The sequence below is a fragment of the Neopsephotus bourkii genome, unplaced genomic scaffold (genome assembly GCF_033783945.1).
Source record: "Neopsephotus bourkii isolate Nb327-2 ecotype Australia unplaced genomic scaffold, CSIRO-AGI_Nbou_v1 NB_398, whole genome shotgun sequence".
NCBI lineage: Eukaryota > Metazoa > Chordata > Aves > Psittaciformes > Psittacidae > Neopsephotus > Neopsephotus bourkii.
The window spans coordinates 1613215-1633058 of record NW_026900902.1 but is presented as its reverse complement, the minus strand read 5'-3'; the positions used below and the strand labels follow the sequence as shown (position 1 = coordinate 1633058).

General features: G+C 39.3%; 1 protein-coding gene across 5 annotated transcripts in view; it reads right to left on the bottom strand.

Moving 5' to 3' along the window:
* Window positions 1-3473: 3473 nt before the first annotated feature.
* Window positions 3474-19844, bottom strand: part of NALCN (sodium leak channel, non-selective) — a 227095-nt gene continuing 210724 nt past the window's right edge. For all 5 annotated transcript variants that reach the window (XM_061349282.1, XM_061349283.1, XM_061349284.1 and 2 more), the window contains 11 exons: window positions 17298-17417; window positions 16177-16245; window positions 14221-14369; window positions 13437-13530; window positions 12839-12971; window positions 11822-11937; window positions 9555-9712; window positions 8775-8925; window positions 6524-6673; window positions 5726-5843; window positions 3474-3971 (listed from right to left, as the gene is read on the bottom strand). In XM_061349282.1, the coding sequence (XP_061205266.1) occupies window positions 3778-3971; window positions 5726-5843; window positions 6524-6673; window positions 8775-8925; window positions 9555-9712; window positions 11822-11937; window positions 12839-12971; window positions 13437-13530; window positions 14221-14369; window positions 16177-16245; window positions 17298-17417 (1452 nt within the window). In that variant the 3' untranslated portion in view covers window positions 3474-3777. The remainder of the gene's footprint in view (window positions 3972-5725; window positions 5844-6523; window positions 6674-8774; window positions 8926-9554; window positions 9713-11821; window positions 11938-12838; window positions 12972-13436; window positions 13531-14220; window positions 14370-16176; window positions 16246-17297; window positions 17418-19844) is intronic.

The following is a 19844-nucleotide window of genomic DNA, read 5'->3' as shown; positions in this document are numbered from 1 at the left end:
TGTCAGTTATTCATGGACATCCGTATTTGCACAGTAACAGGAGATGTGGGCAGGTTGTGAATAAAAGAACAAAAACGAGTGTTCTCACAAAGTCAGTCATTCGTTTCTGGCATCTGAATCTTCTTTGGCTTCTTTGAAGCTGTGATACTTGTCTTTGAATGCAGCCAATACTGAATATAATGTTATTTTGAAGATCTTCAAGCCTGATCAGCCCTCATTAGTTAAAACAATGATGGTATTTTCAGCTTGCCAGATAAAAGCGTACTTTATGTTTTTAGCTCTTAATTCAATTGGATATCTTCCAGTAGCAAATGGCTTCAGGTTATTAATTTCTTCATTTCAAAAGTGATTGTCTGAAATCTGACCTCACTTTGGAATGATATGGAGATGCATCTTTGCTGCATGTTCTCAGACTTCCCATCAGTTGTTTTTTATTCAAGCAGTGACAGTATGCACTACACTTTTTGCCCACCTAAGCCAAGAAGACTTTTACGACTTGCTTCCTATGGAACAGAGGGAGCCTAAACATCCCTGGAAGTGTTCAAGGCCAGGCTGGATGGGGCTTTGAGCAACCTGGTCTAGTGGAAGGTGTCCCTGCCCATGGCAGAGGGGTTGGAACCAAGTGATCTTAAGGTCCTTTCCAACCCAAACCATGCTATGATTTTGTGATTCTATGATTCTTTTCATTTGTGTAGAATAACTCTGGATTTAATTCTAGGAGCCAGGACCACTGTAGGTAGTAATATACCCCTGGCAGTTTTTTTGTTTACCTTTGTCTAGGGCCTGTTCTTGTTTGGACTTTTCTCTCAGGCTGCCTAGACTGAATGATTTCCTGATGCACTGTTTCCTCTTTGTGTCTCTCCATTGTTTGCAGAGGCTGTTTGAACTTCAGTCCTTCTTAACTCTCCTCTCTGCTTCTTCACCTTCATGTGCAAGTGTTCACTGGTTGCTCTGCTGCAGAGTAGGAGGTTATCACCTTCTTTAGTTATGTTGGGGGTGCCATACTAAGGACATTTTCACCTTTACCTAGTCATCTCTAGTACACATTATTTTCATATTTTTGTAACTGCACTGCACTTCCTATATCTGCAAAAGTAAAATGGGGAAATAAACACGTGAGTATTGCTTTCTCAGAGCTAATGGGCTAATTAAATTGGATGGTCCAGGGATATCCAGAGTTTTGGAACATACTGGAACCCAGCTTATGATCCAGAGTTTTGGAAGATACTGGAGCCCATTGCAATATTTCCACCACAGATTTTCCTTTCACACATGCACGCATATTCACATTCAGGCTTTAAAGCAAACAAAGTGGGTTAAATAAAACCAGATACTGAACAGTCCTGTTTAGTCCCATTTTTTGACTGAGACCCCTTGTGGAAGGTACTGATGAGGGTGGTTGCTGGACTTCTCACCAAAAAACCAAAGGCCCCCAATTAGAGTTTGAAAAGCATCTCTTTAAATAATCCTGTACAAATGAGACACCCAGCCACTATGCAGCATAATCCCAGATGATACAGCGAATGCAGTTAGAATAGAAACCAGAGGGAGGAATATTGCTTAAAGCAACTCACTTTTATTGACAGAGTACTGTAAGGCAAGGAAAAAATGTTTGCCAGATTTTTTAAAAAGAAGATTTGCAGCAAGAATGATTCAGAAAGATCTACAGTTCAATATATTATTGAACTTTCAAAGATACTATATTTTATAAATCCAATATTTATCTTTTTGTCATATATACAAAGGCTCATCTTACACACAAAACAGAACACAAAGGAATGTATTTGCATATGAGGTTTTGTTGATGGCTATTAATTTAGTAAACAAGAGAATGCACACATTTATTAATATAGAGTTACAATTGACTAGATTTCAACTTAAATATATCCCAAAACACGTAAAAAAACCACAAAATACAGATGTGTTCAATATGACTGTTTAAAAAGCAAAAAAAAATCTAAACCATGTTCAACTATACACAGGGAACAAAACACTGACAGATGCCAAGAAAACTGTATTTTATGGCCAGAACTGATCTTGCATTTATGGTGAAGGCATTTGTGAAAACAGTGCTGTATTCCGACCACTCTACGTTAATATTTTGGCCAGAAAACATCACAGAGCACTGGCTTTTGTCTGCTTTTTAAAGGACATATATTTTAAATGGTGATCTACATTAGCTGTGAGCCTCTTACAAGATCTCACATCAGGCCATATTAGAGCAACCTATAATTTCCATAGGAAACAATGGTAACAGAAAGGTCCCAGCTATGCTGAAATACCCAGACGGGGGCCGAGCTACAAAATCTGCAACCTTAGTTCTTCCCTGATGGAAGGGCACATTTTTATCCTACATTTTTAGAGGGCCTTAAATTCTTAAACTAATGAACTCTTCTGTGTTTTGTGGCTTTTCTTCTCCACCTTCATATCTGTATAGCCTTGGCCTTTCACTGGAAAAACTGATATGAAAGGATAGTTGCTTTTTTCACCAGTGGTAATGTAGCACTATTGATGCTTCATAACATAAAAGAAGGCTAACATGTCAAAATGTGATGCACCAGGATAAAATAGACAAAGGTACTTAATCACAGTACAGTGTCATGCCTTAGCTTTGCGGGGCTGGAGCATGAGTAGTAACATGGGTAAGTAAAATTCACTTCTGCAGCATAACTGGACTGTATTTTAAAAACCATACAATACTGTTCTGTATCTAGAACCCCTGACATGCTAATTTTTATCACACAGACATGAACAAAGTTATTTTGCCCAGGGAGGTTGTGAATGCTCCATCCCTGGCAGTGTTCAAGACCAGGTTGGATGAAGCCTTGGGTGAGATGGTTTAGTGTGAGGTGCCCCTGCCCATGGCAGGGGGGTTGGAACTAGATGATCTTAAGGTCCTTTCCAACCCTCACTATTCTATGATTCTATGATTCTATCTTATGACTACACAAAAAAATGGGACCCAATTAACAGGAGAATAATGACACCATACATACGAATAACCAGTATATTCGGAAAATGAAGCATAAACCATGTTTTTCACGTGGAGGTCTTTTGCTGGATGCTTCAAGACAGTTTTCATGTCTTTTTTTTCTTCTTTTTTTTTTTCCTGTTTTCTCTATGAAAATCAAGCTCTTTGCGTAATTAACCAAACCTCAAAGATATTTACATTTTGAAAGCCAATCCTTCACCTTCTGATTTTAAAATGGGTTATCCTGTATTTTGCATATTTTTTAAAAAGGTCCAGAAAAAGCTTAGGATTGTAATTCAGAATCTTCACTTTGAAAAAACTTTCCTTGAACATGAAGTCAGTGCTGACCTCTTCAGGTGATTTGTGAATAATAAAATCTGAAGAAACATTACTAAAGAACTGAGGGAAAACACAAAAAGAAGAAGTACATTACCCTTGTATTGTAAAGTGTTGCCACATTAAAGTATGGTATAGGTTGAAGAAAAACACAAAGGTGTGTATATCAAAATACATTTTCATTATGTAGCTACAGAACATAGGAAATATTTCAACGCTCTGCCTGCTAAAGGCAATAAAGTCTCTGGCTTTGTTAATACTGCTCTTGTATACAGGTTTCTTAAAGTATAGTTAGTACCTATAGAGGTGAGTCCTAACATGTGTGTGCTATGCTTCATATGGCAGAAGGATGAGCATTTGATTATGACACTGATTTTAAAGAAATTGTACATCACACACATCTTCAGTTCTAACCATAGAAAAAGATTGTACTTGAAGTGGTTGTTGTTGCAGTATGACTTAATTTTTTCTCAGATATCAAGAAGGTCCTCTCCACTTTCATCACTCTCCACCGTTAATTGTCTTGTCCACCATTTCTTGACTTCCGATCCACAAGAAGCAGCATCAGACATGGGATTCATTTTGCATGCAACAGATTTCATAGTTGAACGTCCACCAAAGCGGAGGTTGACTGAAGACACTGAATGGCTTATTGGTTTGGGGGCTATGAATGAAACAAAGTTGTATTAGAGAAGATCTGATTTTTGAACGTTTTTGTGCAGAATTAGGCATATAGGACTAGCTTAACTGGGGCACCTTTAAACTGATTTAATGCAGAAAGAGTAAGGCTCTGTTGTAATGTAGGGTGGTTGGTTTTTTGTTGTTTTTTTTTTTTTTTCCCAGCTCCAGCTGTTCACACTGCTCTCACTAATCTGCTGGTAGAGCAGTTTAACTGAGCAGTGCTTCATTTCCTCCTGCTGGGATGGCTGATGGAGTTGATGTCTTCTTACCTGGCCATTTGCAACCTGAATGGTTTAGGCAGTACTTACTTGAACCTGACCTGCTGTCAAAATCATGAAAGGGGTAAGTGGAAAAAAAAAAAGGATGAAAAGTGCATTTAGGGGCAGCAGCTATGCCTAGGAAATGATTTTATTGTGGCCTAAGGGTGGAAGCTGGTATGGCTTTAGGAAAGCACTAAACCACATGTGTAAGTATATAAAACCCACAGTTGATCTTAATGATGCTGTTCATGATCTTAAATATATGCCTTTGTTGGATTGAAGGCAGAGTATTTACCATCTGCTGGGCTGTCCCATGCATGGAGGTGACCCTCCTTTTCTGAGACTGTCCACTAAAGAACATTTAGGATTGACATGGCCAAGATTAGTGCTAAGAAAAGAAATCCTGAACTCTTAATTCTCACTTGAAAAACCTATGCAGTTGGCTACAATAGTACGATTCCTCCTTTGCGTGCTCCCCCTCTTACTCCTTCTCTCTGTTCCAAAAAAAGCGACCTTTGCTGCTCAGTGATGTTTAAGTGGAAAACATGGATTGCAAGTTCTCTATTAAGCTGTCCTGTTTCTTGGACAAGTACTCTGGTCACACGTTTGATGGTACTCGCAGCATGATCAACTTTTCTATTTCCACTTAGATGTGATTAGGGTCTGAACAGTGGCAGCCTTTGAAGGCAGTGCTCTGACTTGGAATAGGACTAACTGATGACAGCTGAAAGCAGGTTGACGTGCACACACCTAACCTACTGGTCATGAGTGTGCAGTCAGCAGAAGTCATTATGCGCTTTAAAAGAGACTATTTCAGGTGGTGGTGGGTGATGGAGAGTGCTCTTGAGATAAACATTTCATAAGGTGTCAGGCTATACCCATGCACCTCTCCCACCCTCCTATAAGGCATAGTCTAGCCTTTATTTTATAGCAGACTACAGTTACTAGAATAACTTCAGTATGACAAAATAAATTGAAAACTGATTGTACACCTGGCCAATTCCTGGATGAAGTGAAGATATAATAACATATTATTATGGTGTAAGGTATAAACCATGTGCCTGGTATGCTTAGGCAAGACAAGGCACTCAGAAGTTACTACTGGTGTTAGGAAAACTTCATTTGCACTGTGCTTTTTATGATAAAAGAGAACTCTAAATGCACAAGATTCTATCCAAACAAATGTGACAGTACAGCCCCAATCCAAAGATCCTGAGTAAATGTTTGAAAAAGTAAAATATCCCAACCATCTGTATATGGTAATGCTTGAGCCAGTCTTCCAAACTTTCAGAATTTGAAGGAAGAGGAAAGACTGCTGTATTTTATCATCCATGAGTGTAGAAAAACCCTCATGTGGGTCCAAGCAGCACGCTTGCTGCTTGGATAGAACTCTGAATCATGAAGCCTCTCATGGTTTGTTATTGTACGGCAGTGATTTGGCATGTGGAGACTATACTAATAAACATTCTTCACTTACCTGACGGCAAACGCCATTGTCCAAATTTCCGCTGAGGTTTTCCAGCATCTCCAGAGTCTTGTCGATAGCCACCTCTGTCAGAAAGTGTTGGGCTTAGGAGCTGCTGCTGGCTACTTGTCTGAACAGAGGAAGAAAGAATCTTAGTCATAGTTTCTTACTGCATGGGGATTATCCTAAGAAGTGTTGTCTTTCTAATCTATTTCCAAGCTTTATACATGAATACAAACAAAATACATTGCCATTTGTTAAGGCAGTATGGCTTCCATTTACTGCCCCAGATAACTACTAGTAATAGGGAAAAAAATAATCACCCCCTCCACCCTCCCCACACCCCATTTGGGCTCAATCCATTAGACAGTCCCACTGAAGGGTACAAACTTGTTCTCAGCCTTTCACAGTGGAGTCCTTATGTTGTACCTAGTACTTCATTCCCTACCCTGGAAAATTCCAGGGCTCCTACTCAAAGGACCCAGCATGCCCAATGTTATCACTCTGTAAACATTCAGAATGCTTGGACAGGAAAGCTTCACATCCCTGAGCCTGTAAACAACTCATTATAGAGCTGAAAGTTGGTGCTGCCAGAATTGTACAGTTGAGTTTGCCCTTTATGGTGCTAGCAAAGCAGCTAACTATTCTGGGGACTTACTGCCTTAGACCATCTCGCCTCTGCATCTGATGGCAAAGACTGAAACAGAACAAACTTTTCCAGTTAAAATGATGTTTAAAAATGAGCAAATAAGAAATATGGAAGCTTTCTGAATTTGTTCCAAGTAGGTGATAGTCTTATGGTGAACATACCTCTGGTTGTGTGCTGTTATCCTGATTAATAGCATTCATATCTTCACTTGGCTGTGTTGTCTCAATGCTGGGAGGATTCAGAAATCGGCTCAGCTCCTGCTGTTGACTCTCTCGTAGACTATGGATAATGCTGCATGACTGCTGTTGTTTCTGTTAAGGTATAACATGTGACAACAAAAATGTTCTCATTGGTGTACCACAGTGTTTTATTCTTTTTAAAGCCTTCTAAATACTTAACCAAACAGTAAGCACCAGATGTGCATACCAGATGCATCAATAAAACTACATATATCAGATGGTCACTATTTAAATATAGTGACTTCCGGCATATGTCTAACCTGTATGTAGGGAATAGAGGATAAAACTTAAAACTATATTAAGCGGAAATCAAGTTGCTCAATTATTAGTATAAACATGGAGTTTAAAAACACATAAAGTTTTCAATTTCTGAGTAAAAAATTCTTGCAAAGAAAAAGAAAAATTAATTGGTAGAGATTCACTACAAATTAGAGGAAGGCAATGAAAAAAATCCTGATTTCTTTCATGAACTTTGGAACAGGTTGTCAGTAATACTGAATAAAACAGCAGTGGAAACCTTGGGAGTGAGTATAGATTTACAATACAAATAGAAAAACAAATCCACTACCATTATTATCTTACAATCTAATTTGCTTTTAAATTAAAATAAACAGCCCTTAGGAAGGGTTTCACTTTCCTGGGTAGTTTTCACATGCTCCCTCTAGAGAGACTTAGAGACTAACATCAGAATCTGAAAAGATATATTAACTTCCATAATTACATTCAGTTTATAAAAGGTTCATATAATGTGAAATGATCTGAACCATATTATTAGAGCGAAATGAATAGCATATTTACTTTAACATAGTGTAATTCAATATCATCATGAAATGAACAACAGAGTTGAATAAAGCCGGAATTGAGAGCTGAGATTAAATTTACTGCCGTTATTATAAGAGAGGTCAGATCAAAATGAAACTATCTGAATAGGCCTTGAAAATTGACATTTCATCTGGAATGTACATTACATTCAAACTGTCCAGTTATGGTTTTTTATAAATTTACAAACACAAAAAAATCCCATGATCACAGATCTCTATGGAAAACCTCCATTCACAAGAAGTAAGCTTTTATAAAAATGGAAAATATATGGATCAAACTCTGGACTCAGCCTTACAGTAACAGAAAAATCAGTCATCAGTGCAACCAGATTGTGACATGTTATATAAAGGAAGAGTTATTTTTTGAACAAAAGAGAAGAATAACTTCAAAACCTTATCCAAATTTCCTGGATTTTTTTTTTTTTTCAATATAAATTTTGTCCAAGAAAAACTTTGACCAGCATATAGTGTAGCTACCCCAAGAAAAGGCAAAAATGTTTCTGATGACCAGAAGCACTGCATAAACAGAAGTACTGGCTCGGTCTGTAACAGTAAATTAAACAGACTGGGATTTCCTGCAGGCCTGAAGCTAAGTGCTAGGCCAGGACTTGCCTAATCTTCCATCTACCACACAGGACAGTTTCAAGCTTCAACCACTGCATACTGGGAGCAGGCTCTACCCTGATCCATGCCTGAAAGGCAGTGATGCTCCTATGGCTGTGATCTGGGGGAGTATGAGAACACATGGGCCAAAACTGTGCTGAGGAACATGCTAGCAAGTATGGTTGGCCCCATTCCAGTCATAAGCCAGTGCCTTGGCTGTGTCTGATTTGCTGGCACAGACACAGCTACTGTGTGCCGTGGTTCATACACCTGATGTACATGTACACCCTGCTCATTTGCAAACACAGTTACTGTAATGGCTCACTCAAATGATGTGTCTAGATACAGGTTCCATTTGAAGACTCATCTGCTGGTTACTGATCATGGTATCTTCTGCCAGCAGAGACAAGAAATTTATACAATTACATTCTGCGAGGAAGGATTAAGCCTGTGAGGTTTCATCAAATTACACTGTTTTTAATGTATTTCTTTGAATTCGGTCTCCTCATATATATCTTCCTGCTGTATTGAAAAGACAGATACATTTTTGGCAGGAAGACAGTTTTTGCCTTCAAGGTGCTTATTTTTATAGCACTTTCAGTTTTTGCTGAGTTAGCAACTGCTACATACTTCTTCACATCAATATTACTGTGACTCCAGAGTAAATGAAGCATAGTGACAGCCAATTCCAGCACTGTTGAGCAGTACAATGTTTGCAACCATTTAGAGACTAGTTTAGCTTGACTTACTGCTCTGATCCGCTTCAAACACTTCTTCAGCCACATGCGTATGGTCTGTTTGGCCACCTCCTCTTCTATGGTATATTCCAGTTGCTCCCTAGCAAGCAGCTCTTCCAGTTGCAGACTCTTCCTGATATCAACAGACCTATATGAAAGCATGCTGGAAGAAACACGACTTTTTAATTTTTATTTTAAATGCTGGTGACCTTACATTTTAATTTAGAAAATCAAATCTCATACTTAACACCTCAGTGCAAAAATACGTAATTCAGGTGTATGCAATAAATTCACATTTGAGGTTTCCAGATTCGAGAAAAGACTTGCGGTGCTCAAAACAAATGAAAACCTTATCAACTACAGGTAGTTATCCAATACAGGTGAAGTATTGAACTGTAAGCAACTAGGGAATCTGTGGTGGTTTCATTCCCCCCTTTTTTTCCCTAAGTGTTTATGCTTCGATAATGTTCCCATTTCTGTTTTATTTCTAGTCATATTCATTGTCATGTTGCTACACGTGCGAGAACAATATTTCTTGGGATACAAGAACAACACGTGAGTGCTGCTGTTTATGACAAACTGTCTCCAAGGAAAATGTTAAAATTACTTAGAGCTAATTCCCCAGCACTTGTGTTTTCCATCACTAATATTTTGCAGGAAAATGAGGGAAATACAATTTTTGTATTACACTCAGAATGGCACTGCCTCCCAAGCCTAATGAGTGCGGGCTGGCCTGGAGAGAAACAGGCTGTCATACCTGTTCTCCAGATTTAGAGAAAAATCTCAGCATACCTGAGCACATCATGAAAGGTGACATCACCACCATTATGGAGCCGCTCCATTTCGTAGCACATGTGCTTGAACAGCAGCTTGTCCTTGTCAAGATCAACCTCCAGCCTGCCCCGCAGAAGCCTCAGCAGAAATTTCACTCGGAAGGTAGGGATTACTCCCTGGGTAAAATTGTGTAATAGATGGTAAATTATTCCTGTGACCTAACAATCAGCTCAGACATTCAACTTGATCCGTGAGAGAAACACTGTTTCTGCACAGACTCTGCATCAAATCCTGGCATATTTAAGACACTGTGAATACATTACTGAAAAATACACACATGCAGCCAGCTCTTCAGCACATTCACAGAAGTCTTTGCTGTTATTTGACTGATATACAATGAGACTCTGCTGTTAATTTTGCCAGAAATTTTCAAAATTGCTCAGGGATTTAGTTTCCCCATTTGCACTAATCTGTAATGAGGATCATATGCCCAAAGAGCTGCCTTTGAAAACCTGAAATTAAACTACAGTTTAAACATTCAGGGCCAGACCTATATCTGGTTGTAAACCTGTCCCCTTCTCTATGCAGCTTTTCAGAGGAGGATGTTGGGAGTTTACTAGTTTTTCAAAGGTTTTCTTCTCTAAGAGTCAACCCAGCATGTGTTGCTCTTCATGTGACAATTTTGATCTGCTGTCAAAATTTAGGACTGACAGTGTTTCCCTCTGAAACTGTGGTATCCATACTTCTAAAATATTTTGTTCTGTTAAATGATCCTGACTGGAATGATTTCTTGCTGTAATGTGTTGTTCTACATTAGAGAGAGATACTGTCAATGCTGGGCATGATGGATGTAGAACTCTCCACCTCCATCAGTACAGACTGCAGCTTCCACCTCCAGCACAGCCATGTGCCAGCTACAACCAACCAACTTCCTTCATGTTGTTCATATTAAAATCTTAGTGATGTCGTGAATCATTCAGATGATGATTTAACTTGTGTGGGCATCTGAACAGCTAAGTTTCCCAGATGTTCTTCTCCTCCCAGAATCACAGAATGGTTGGAGTTGGAAGGGACCTCTAGAGGTCACCTGGGCTGACCCCCTCTGCTTAAGCAGGGCCTCCTAAAGCCAGTTTTTCAGGACCATGTCCAGATGGCTTTTGAGTATCTCCAAGGATGGAGAGTCTACAGTCTCTCTGGGCAAACTGTGCCAGTGCTTGGTAACACTCATGGTGAAAAAAATCTTTCCTGGTGTTCAGAGGAAACCTCCTGTGTTTCAGCTTGTGCCCATTTGCCTCTGGTCCTGTTGCTGGGCACCACTGAGCAGAACCTGGCTGTGTCATCTTTGCACTCTCCCTTCAGGCATTTATATACATTGGTAAGTTCCCCCCTGAGCCTTCTCTTCTCCAGGCTGAACAGCCCCAGATCTCTCAGCCTTTCTTCATAGGAAACATGCTTCGGTCCCTTCATCATCTTTATGTCCCTTTGCTGCCAAGCTGTTTCCAGATGGTCAGCCCCCAGCATGTACTGGTACCCGAGGTTGCTCTTCCCTAAATGCAGGACTTCACAGTTCCCCTCATTGAACTTCATGAGGTTTCTGTCATCCCATTTCTCCAGCCTGTTGAGGTCCCTCTGGATGTCAGCATGATCCTCTGTTATATCAGCCATTCCTCCCAGTTTGGTGTCATCTGCAAACTTGCTGAGGATGCAGTCTGCCTCATCATCCAGATTATTAATGAGGATGTTGAACATGACTGGACCCACTATTGACTCCTGACGTATATGACTAGTTACTGGTGTCCAGCTAGAATCTGTGTTGCTGATCATCACACCCTGGGCCTGGACATTCAGCCAGTTATTAATTCACTTCATCGTCTTCTCATCCAGCCCATACTTCATCAGCTTCTCTAGGAGGATATTGTGGGACACAATGCCAAGATCTCAGCAAAGCCCTTTTGAAGATCAGACACATAAATGAACATGAGTCTACAGACCTCTTGGGGAAAAACTCTCAGGGAGCTGGGAGGAAAGATGGTATTGTATTGATTCTATGAATAGCTAGCTACATTTGATTTTAAATCTACTATTGTAACTACTTCACAGTAGTAAAGAATAGAGGTCAGTATTTGAAGCGTCATGAACAATGTTAGGTCATGCTCACTGAACTTTCAGAACTTGAACAGTAACTGCTCATTCAGTTCTGTCAACACACTTTGGTTTCCCCATATACTTTTTCAAGGAAAAATGAAAATTTACTGGATTTCTGTGCACATTGTTAAGTTTCTTACCTCTCTTTTGTCATCAACCATGTTCCATATAATTTGAAAATGCCTAAGATCATTATAACTTAAAAGTTGGTCTTCTTCAGTTGAGTAAAACAAGGAGAAATTCTCCACAATGATAGCTGAAAACCACAAAAACAAAATAAAGCCTGTAATTAATTTCTGACAGGATAACTTCCATAAGCAGCAATGGATTTCATCACAATATTAATTCTGTTGAGAAAACTTCACATTAATAAATGTCTTCAGCTGTATGTTCAGATGAGAATTCTGAATCACAGAATCACAGAATCCCAAGGGTTGGAAGGGACCTCAAAAGATCATCTAGTCCAACCCCCCTGCAAGAGCAGGGTAACCTAGAGTACCTCACACAGGAACTTGTCCAGGCGGGCCCTGAATATCTCCAACGTAGGAGACTCCACAACCTCCCTGGGCAACCTGTTCCAGTGCTCTGTCACTCTCACAGTAAAGAAGTTGTTCCTGATGCTCACATGGAACCTCCTATGCTCCAGTTTACACCTGTTGCCCCTTGTCCTGTCACTGGACATCACTGAAAAAAACCTAGCTCCATCATCCTGACACTCACCCTTTACATATTTGTAAACATTGATGAGGTCACCCCTCAGTCTCCTCTTCTCTGTTGTGCTACATCAGTATTCACTGTGCTCAATTGTTAAAAAGTGTGTCGTAAATGCTGGTGAGATGCCTAATCTAACATCTTCACCTGCTTGATACTGGAAGATGTCAGATTATCAACTAGATGAATTCCAGCGTTGTTGGAAAAATGTTAACTGCACAAAGGAAAAGCTGAGAAAATAGTACTTCTTAGGGTAACTATACAAATACAACAAAAACCTTCATCCCCAAACATCCTGAGTTTTAGCATACACCAGAGAAGTATCAAAACCAACATATGCATATAAGGCAACAGTGAATTCATAACTGAATAGCACAACAGACTTGCATCTAACATACTACGTGCCAAGATGGACCTTTCTGTTATTAATGTGTATTTTCACTTACCAACAAGCAAATTGAGCATGATGTATGCAATGATGACATAAAATGAACAGAAATACATAAGAGCACCAGCATAATTTCCACAGTCTGTTTTCCAGTAGGTGCTGTTATCTGGTGTACAAAATGGAGGCTGGACCTTCAAAACAAAAGGAAACAAAGTCAAGCAATCATAAGAAGAGACTTTTTGTTTCTCTGCAATAATATAATACTTATGACTCTAATTTCTCTAAAGCTTCCCAGTTAGTGAATAAGCCAAAGTGTAGACATTAGAGACAAAGTTAATCTGAAAAGTCACTGTGCCCCAGTCAAAGCAAATAGTGGAAAAAATGAGTTAACTGCACCTCTGATTTTTAAAACATCATTTTATTTTTGTTTTTAAATCATGTAGTAGCCTAGCCCCATGAAATATTACACTGTGAGTGTGTGATTGGAACTGCAATTTGTGTGCCATGTTCTGAGGTTTAGCGACCATTATTCTTTCTTGAGGGGATAAAGGCAATCACAACATTCCGTGTACAAAGCTAAAATACTGGAAATACTTTGAGATGCAAGGATGTCTCCAGTTTCTTGTCTGCTTTATTTCTGGCAGTATTGTATTTACCATGCAGTCATGCATAATTTTGTTCCAGTCTTCTCCAGTAACTATTCTGAAGAGTACAGTAATAGCCTTGCCAGCTGATGAAAAATTTGCATGTCTGTTTGAAAGAATAAGAGAGATCATTTCACATCCCAGAACTAAAATGTTGGCAAGAATAAATGCAAATAATTTCCATTTTCTATTGCTCAACTATTCTAGCCTAAAAAATAGTTGCAGAATTATTTGAATGAGCTCATTGAATTATTTATTCCATAACTCAAGATATAATAGCTGAACTCTAGCTCAGACGCAGGTCTCAGCATTTTGTCTCATTTTATCAAAGATCTAACACAGGCTTAAGGCCAGATCCTATCTCCTGTCTCCATTCTCTTCCTGAAGCCTGATGATGCTATTGATTGGGAAATCTTCAGTTAACATCCAGTTCACAGAACTGTTACCTCTCTGTATCAGGCTGATATATAGATTGGGTGTTGCTGATAAGGTGTAGTAGGTACTGTGTGTTTCAGCAGCTTGCGGCTAGTGCAGTGCTGCTTTGAAGCATATTCCAGTTGGCATAATGAAGAATAGCTCTAGGTCTGCTCTGAGCTGGATTGGGTGTCATTTGGTCTGAGGCACAAGAACTGGAAAGACGGTTCCATGTCTCCTAACGGAAATTCTGTTTAGAGCTCTTCAGCTATACCTGGGGACTTGCCTGTTTTTTACCACAGATAAACTTCTCTCTAGCAGAATGTAATTTTTTCAGGCTGTTTAAAGAACATCCCCATGAGGTAGTAAGTATGTACTGTACCTGTTAATGTTCTCTCCATATTTCACTGTACCAAATAAAACTACTCCAGCAAAAGCATAACAAAGAAGCAGTAAGAACATTCCCACTATGATGAAGAAACTCTTGTACATGCTGACAACCACAGTCAGGAGTAGCATTTTTAGTGTCACCTGGAAGGACAGAGAAGAAGCAGTCAATGACGCCATTAAGGAAAGCAGAGATAAAAGGGGAGACCGTTACTGCAGCTGCCATTTTGACAATGAATTCTTTACACATAAATACTAATGGATGAACCCAGTGAAAGGAGACATTATGAATCTGATTGGAATTGAACATTTTGTGTCCTCTGAAATGTAGTGGGCTTTTTACTTGTTAAAGAGATCTGCATATCTGCCTAATTTGCAAGGTCCATATGTTGCTCCTCAAAGAATATGTATAGGATAATAGTGTAGGATAACACAGCAATAATACAGCATAAGCTTAACTATAATATTCTAGGATCAGTGTGCTCCAGAAGTATCAAAATTAGCATTGCATGAACAGAGCAGTATACTACTTTGGGCTTATCTGAAAGTGATGCTGTTACGTGGAAACCACAGATCTGCACCCTACCTAAAAGAATGGATTGATATATAGGAAAGAGGTATTCTTAAGACCAGCACAGCTTGATTAAACTAGTAATTTCTCACACAAGTTGGCCAAAAGAGCTTAAGAAGAGAGCATTATTTTGGAAATTTCATAGGCTGTGGGCCTAGATAATAGATAATATTACTTTCCCATACATACATACATACAGTACATTTTACTCTTATTATTGTCTTAATCACTTAGCCACTTTGGATGTTACGGAAAATTCTTTCCAATGGGACTGAGGGTAGCAGTTTTCTTTAGAAATATGCCAAACTGATAACTCATGCTGACTTTCAGTCATCAAATTGCATCACAACAGATACATTAGTGAAACTGATACAGCTCCTAACATGAAAGCACAAGTGCCTAGGTTAAAACCTTGAAAAAACTTCAGAATCAATCAGAAGGCTTTGAAGGCAATCACTTGGTCTGACTGCATAGAAGAAGCAAGGATTTTTCATTTGAGTTCCAAGGCTCTACAGGCTCTGTGTAGTTTGATTGAAAGAAAACTTTTAATCTTTACTGAACAAACCCTCTGACTTACTGTTCTTAACCCTGGCAACCTAGTACAGCAGGCTTTTCATCACATTTACTTTAATATGTCAGACTTCACAGAAAATGTTTGGATAGCCTAAGAAGTTCTACAGCAAGAGCATACAGAGTGTCACCACTTGTTAAACAAATGTGTTTGTTCTCTGCCTATGCTTATTCTGCCAACCTACTCTCAATTACACCAGAGCAAATCCAAACACAAAAGAAACACAAACTTTAGAAGTGACTTGCTTTGTCGCCATGGCAGTGTTTCCAGAGGAGTATCTTGGCCCACTTTTTTTTTCTAACTGAATGTAAGTTCCTTACTGTGATAAGACATACTTTGTAGAGACACAAGACACAAACCTGCACTCTGGAGGAAGAAACTTCTAAAAGAGAGCACTACCGTAGTGAGAGCCTTAACCACCACTCAACTAGTCTCCCAGAGAAAATAAGCAAATAACATGCACATCACACCAGTAGCAAGGACTGAAAGTAGCACAATATTAGTTCAGAGTTTTAGAGTGTTTTTAAAATCTGTATGGCACTGCAGTTGCACTTTTTATATCTTTGCAAAAAAATGAAGCTTTTCCAGTAACTGTAACATAGTGCTATTGTAAAATATACCTAAAATCCTGACATTTTAAAGACAGCATGTAAAATTGGAGGCTGCTGCTTGAAGTCTCATTTTTTTTTGGCATATAAAACGGAGCCTTACAGAATTTGCACTAGAGACACAGCATCTAGTCCTTTGCATCTAGTCCTTTAATCTATACATGAGCACTACAGTGGTTGTAGCTCCTAATTTATACTTACATGCTTCCCACAAATTGAGAAGAATCTGAAGACAATTACGCATGCCCCCATCATGTATGTGTACGCATTCTGGAACAGAAACACAGAAGACTTAATAGATGTACCCCAGGGATCTCATGAAAATATCATGATATCTGGTCTTTTAATAATGTAGGGCAGTTGCCATATGAAACAAGAGAAATCATTAACCATGAGCACTAATATTTCAGTAACAGTGGAGTAGTAAGAAACTAGCAGAAGATTCTCTACCACTTCGAAACCACTAATCCAACGTCCCCATACATCAAACCCAAAAACTTGCAATCGTCTATTAGCTGGGCTGTAATTATGTCCAACAGCCCCAGTCTACTTGTCTAGGCAGCTGCTGGCTTACAGATATTCTTCAGGCCTTCCAAGCGACTCAGTAGCATGGAGCAAACTGTGAATGTCAGGGCAAGATGACAAGTCACACATGACAGGTTTTCGTCTGAACAGAGCTTGGGGGCAGACAAGAGAGAAGCCTGCAGGCATCATAGGGTTGTGACTTTGGCAACTTGCAATTGATGACAAGTATCAACTATCCCTTCTCCTTCCCTTGTTAAATGAGGGAAACAGTGTGTAGCCAAATTTTAAAAATGAGGGTGGGACAGAGGGAGAGCTGACTCCCTTCCCTTTCCTCCATGCCTTCCTGGATTAAACACTGACCCTTAGCTAAAACCAGTGGTCCAGAATCACTGCTGGGTTTGAGACAGATTGTATTGCTCAGCAGTTTTGAACCTATGCCTTCTGCCTGTCCTTTGTTGCTGTGTGACTTCTGTACACTGCTTCTTTCTTCCTTGATGCTCCCAAGGCTGCTGTTGGCAGGAGCTCTCAATCTCTTCATATTCTTTCCTCACTCACATCCCTCCTAAAGACTTCAGTTTTCTACCATATTTGCAGACTTTACCTCATATCAGTAAGACAACTTTTGTACATCATCATTGCCAAAGACAGTGATTCCTTCTTCTTAGCATAAAGCTTAATTTATCTCAGCCTTATAAACCTCCCAAGCATTTATGTGGATGAACAGCAGTGATACTACTGCTGATGCTTAACAAAGAAAATCAAGCTTAATCATGGGAACTCTGTTTTGTAGATCTTACCAGTAAGGCAAAGTGAAGTATCACCCATATAACTCCAAGAGATGTCACCAAGAGATCATACCGATTTCTTCTGCTTTGCCAGAAGCCAGCAGGTGACATGGCAATAATCTTCATCGTGACCTATGAATAAAAACAATTTCTCAGTTGTACTAAAGAAATGATTTCTCGCTTTAAGAACCTCTTCTATTCTCTAAAATGTGTGATTGAGCTTGTCTTATGAAATAGTTTCAAACAGCCACAGACAGGTTTCATGTCAGCTGGCTGTTCCCATGTGGGCAAGTTAGGCTGCTAGATGGAGGAAAACTGGTACTTGTGGAAGACTACAGATGACCAAAAGCAGGAGATGCACAGGATTTTGGAAGTCTCTCTCTCTCTCTCTCTCCATCAAGGATCGAAGGAAGGAGTGCAGCTGATCACCTTAGAGTGAATTCTTAATGTACAGATTGCTGAGGTGAATCTGTGTTTAAGCTTTTTTATAGATAAGCAAGTAATGAAGTTGGAAAACTATTATGTCAATAATACGTAGCTAAAAGTGGTACAGTATAGTATCCTATCTAGCGAGCTGTCTGTAAGGAGGCTAAAATCACATAAGCACATTGTGTTCTGTAGCACCTGTAGTTCAAATTATTTGAAAAGGTTTCCCATATCGCAAATTTTTCTTGCCATAAAGAACAGTCTGTACCCGGCATCATCTGTATTCAGCAGATGTAAGAGAAGAAAGCTAAGAACTGCAAAGACAGTGCATTTTACAATGTACCTGGTAAAAGCAGCCAAAGTGCTTGACATTTCCAATTCAGGTAACAGGAGTGTAGAGAGGAAGATTAAGATTAGATACTGATAAGAAATAGTTACAACAGCTAAAAGATATTGAGGTGGGATAATGGAAGGAACACTTTAGAGTTTCTCATACACAGTTTGTATTAAACTTCAAAGCAAGTCAAGTGTTACTTTATAAAGGCTATAAATGTCAGACATTCATTACATGATTTTTTTCCTTCCCACCTTGCAGCATTGCCATTTAGCAGTATTCTTTACATTCCTGAAACCAAAACCGCATATAAAAGGACAGTAGTCTGATGTAAAAGGTTGATTTTCCAGTTTTTTCTTTTTTTCCATGTTACTGTTTTCTGAAGCCTGACTACGAGATGAAGAATACGGTCTCTGAATCTCTAATTTTCACTTGAGGTACCTGAAGGTATCTTGCCTCCTTCTACTAAGTCAGCAAAGATGCCCTAGAATACTGGAGATAGATGTGTGGGGCTGACACGGATGACAGAAGACCTGCAAACATCCTTGCCCTTTTGTAGCAGCTAGTGCAGGCAAGGGGAGATAAGCTCAGGTACCCCAAAAAGCTTTTGATGCCTTTAGTTATTTAGGTAACTGAATCCCACCCTACAACTCCCTTGTTCACAGTGACAGCTTAAATATCTACCTCGCATGTAGAATTAAAACACCTAAATTCAGGTGTCTGTAATCTCAAACTGAGTACCACACTGTGCAAATAAAAAAATCATATTTTATTCTGTGATCATCAGTGTGGTAACAGAAGTGAGACCTCTGAATTCTTCCTGTTCTTCTTTACCACATATACTGATGTAGGCGTTTAAGACTGAATCAGGAGTCCTTAAGACTGGACACAGGGCCATTAGCTATGCAGAAATCTTTGGCCTTCCTCATGGACCATGGCTGCTAGTGATAGCGGACCATATATATAACAGACTCTGTAACCAGATTATGCTGCATTAGGAAAGATCCTGGGCAGGAAGCTGCTTCCTCTCTCCATAAATTGTGTGCACTCAGTGTGATAGCTTGCCTGTTGAGACAGTCAACAATTTTTTCTTGGCTCTGACAAAGTTCCTTTGAAATTCTAGAAGAGCATTTGTTTCCCCTGGCAGTATAAAAGGAAAAAGTATTTCTAAAGAATAGTTACTAGGTAAATTAAAACCTGTCTGTGTATGATACAAATCAAATTTTTCTGTGTTTACTCAGTCTCTCAAGAGATACTGTTTTCTCCTGGGTAGGGGAAAAAGAAGCAACAACATGGACATACTCTAGCTACAAGGTATTCGCATCATTGTTTATTCATCACTGCTGGCAAAACATATCACTGGAATGTAGGAACTGTCATACTGGATTAGAGCAGTGGGAAACGTAGTCTACTATCCATCCTGTTTCTGACAGTGGTCAGTATCAGCTATTCAGAGGGAACTGAAAAGAAAAATAACCACAAACCTACAGAAGAACGGTGTACTAACCTAACAACAGAGGAAGGCTCTTCTTTAACTTCATAAATGTGTGCTTTGTTACACTACAGATAGCCTTATGCATAAAAGCGCTTTTAAAAAAGTGTTTAAGTCCTTAGATTCCAGTCTTGTGAAAATAGGCTAAGTACACCTTGCACAGTTGGTTGTAGTTACGGTTTTCTCACAGATAGAGAATCGTTACCACACAGGATCCAGATACATGCAACAACAGAGACACAATATTGGAATTTGACATAGCTTATTAAAAGGACTTAAATGGAGATACGATACTAAAAAAAACAAC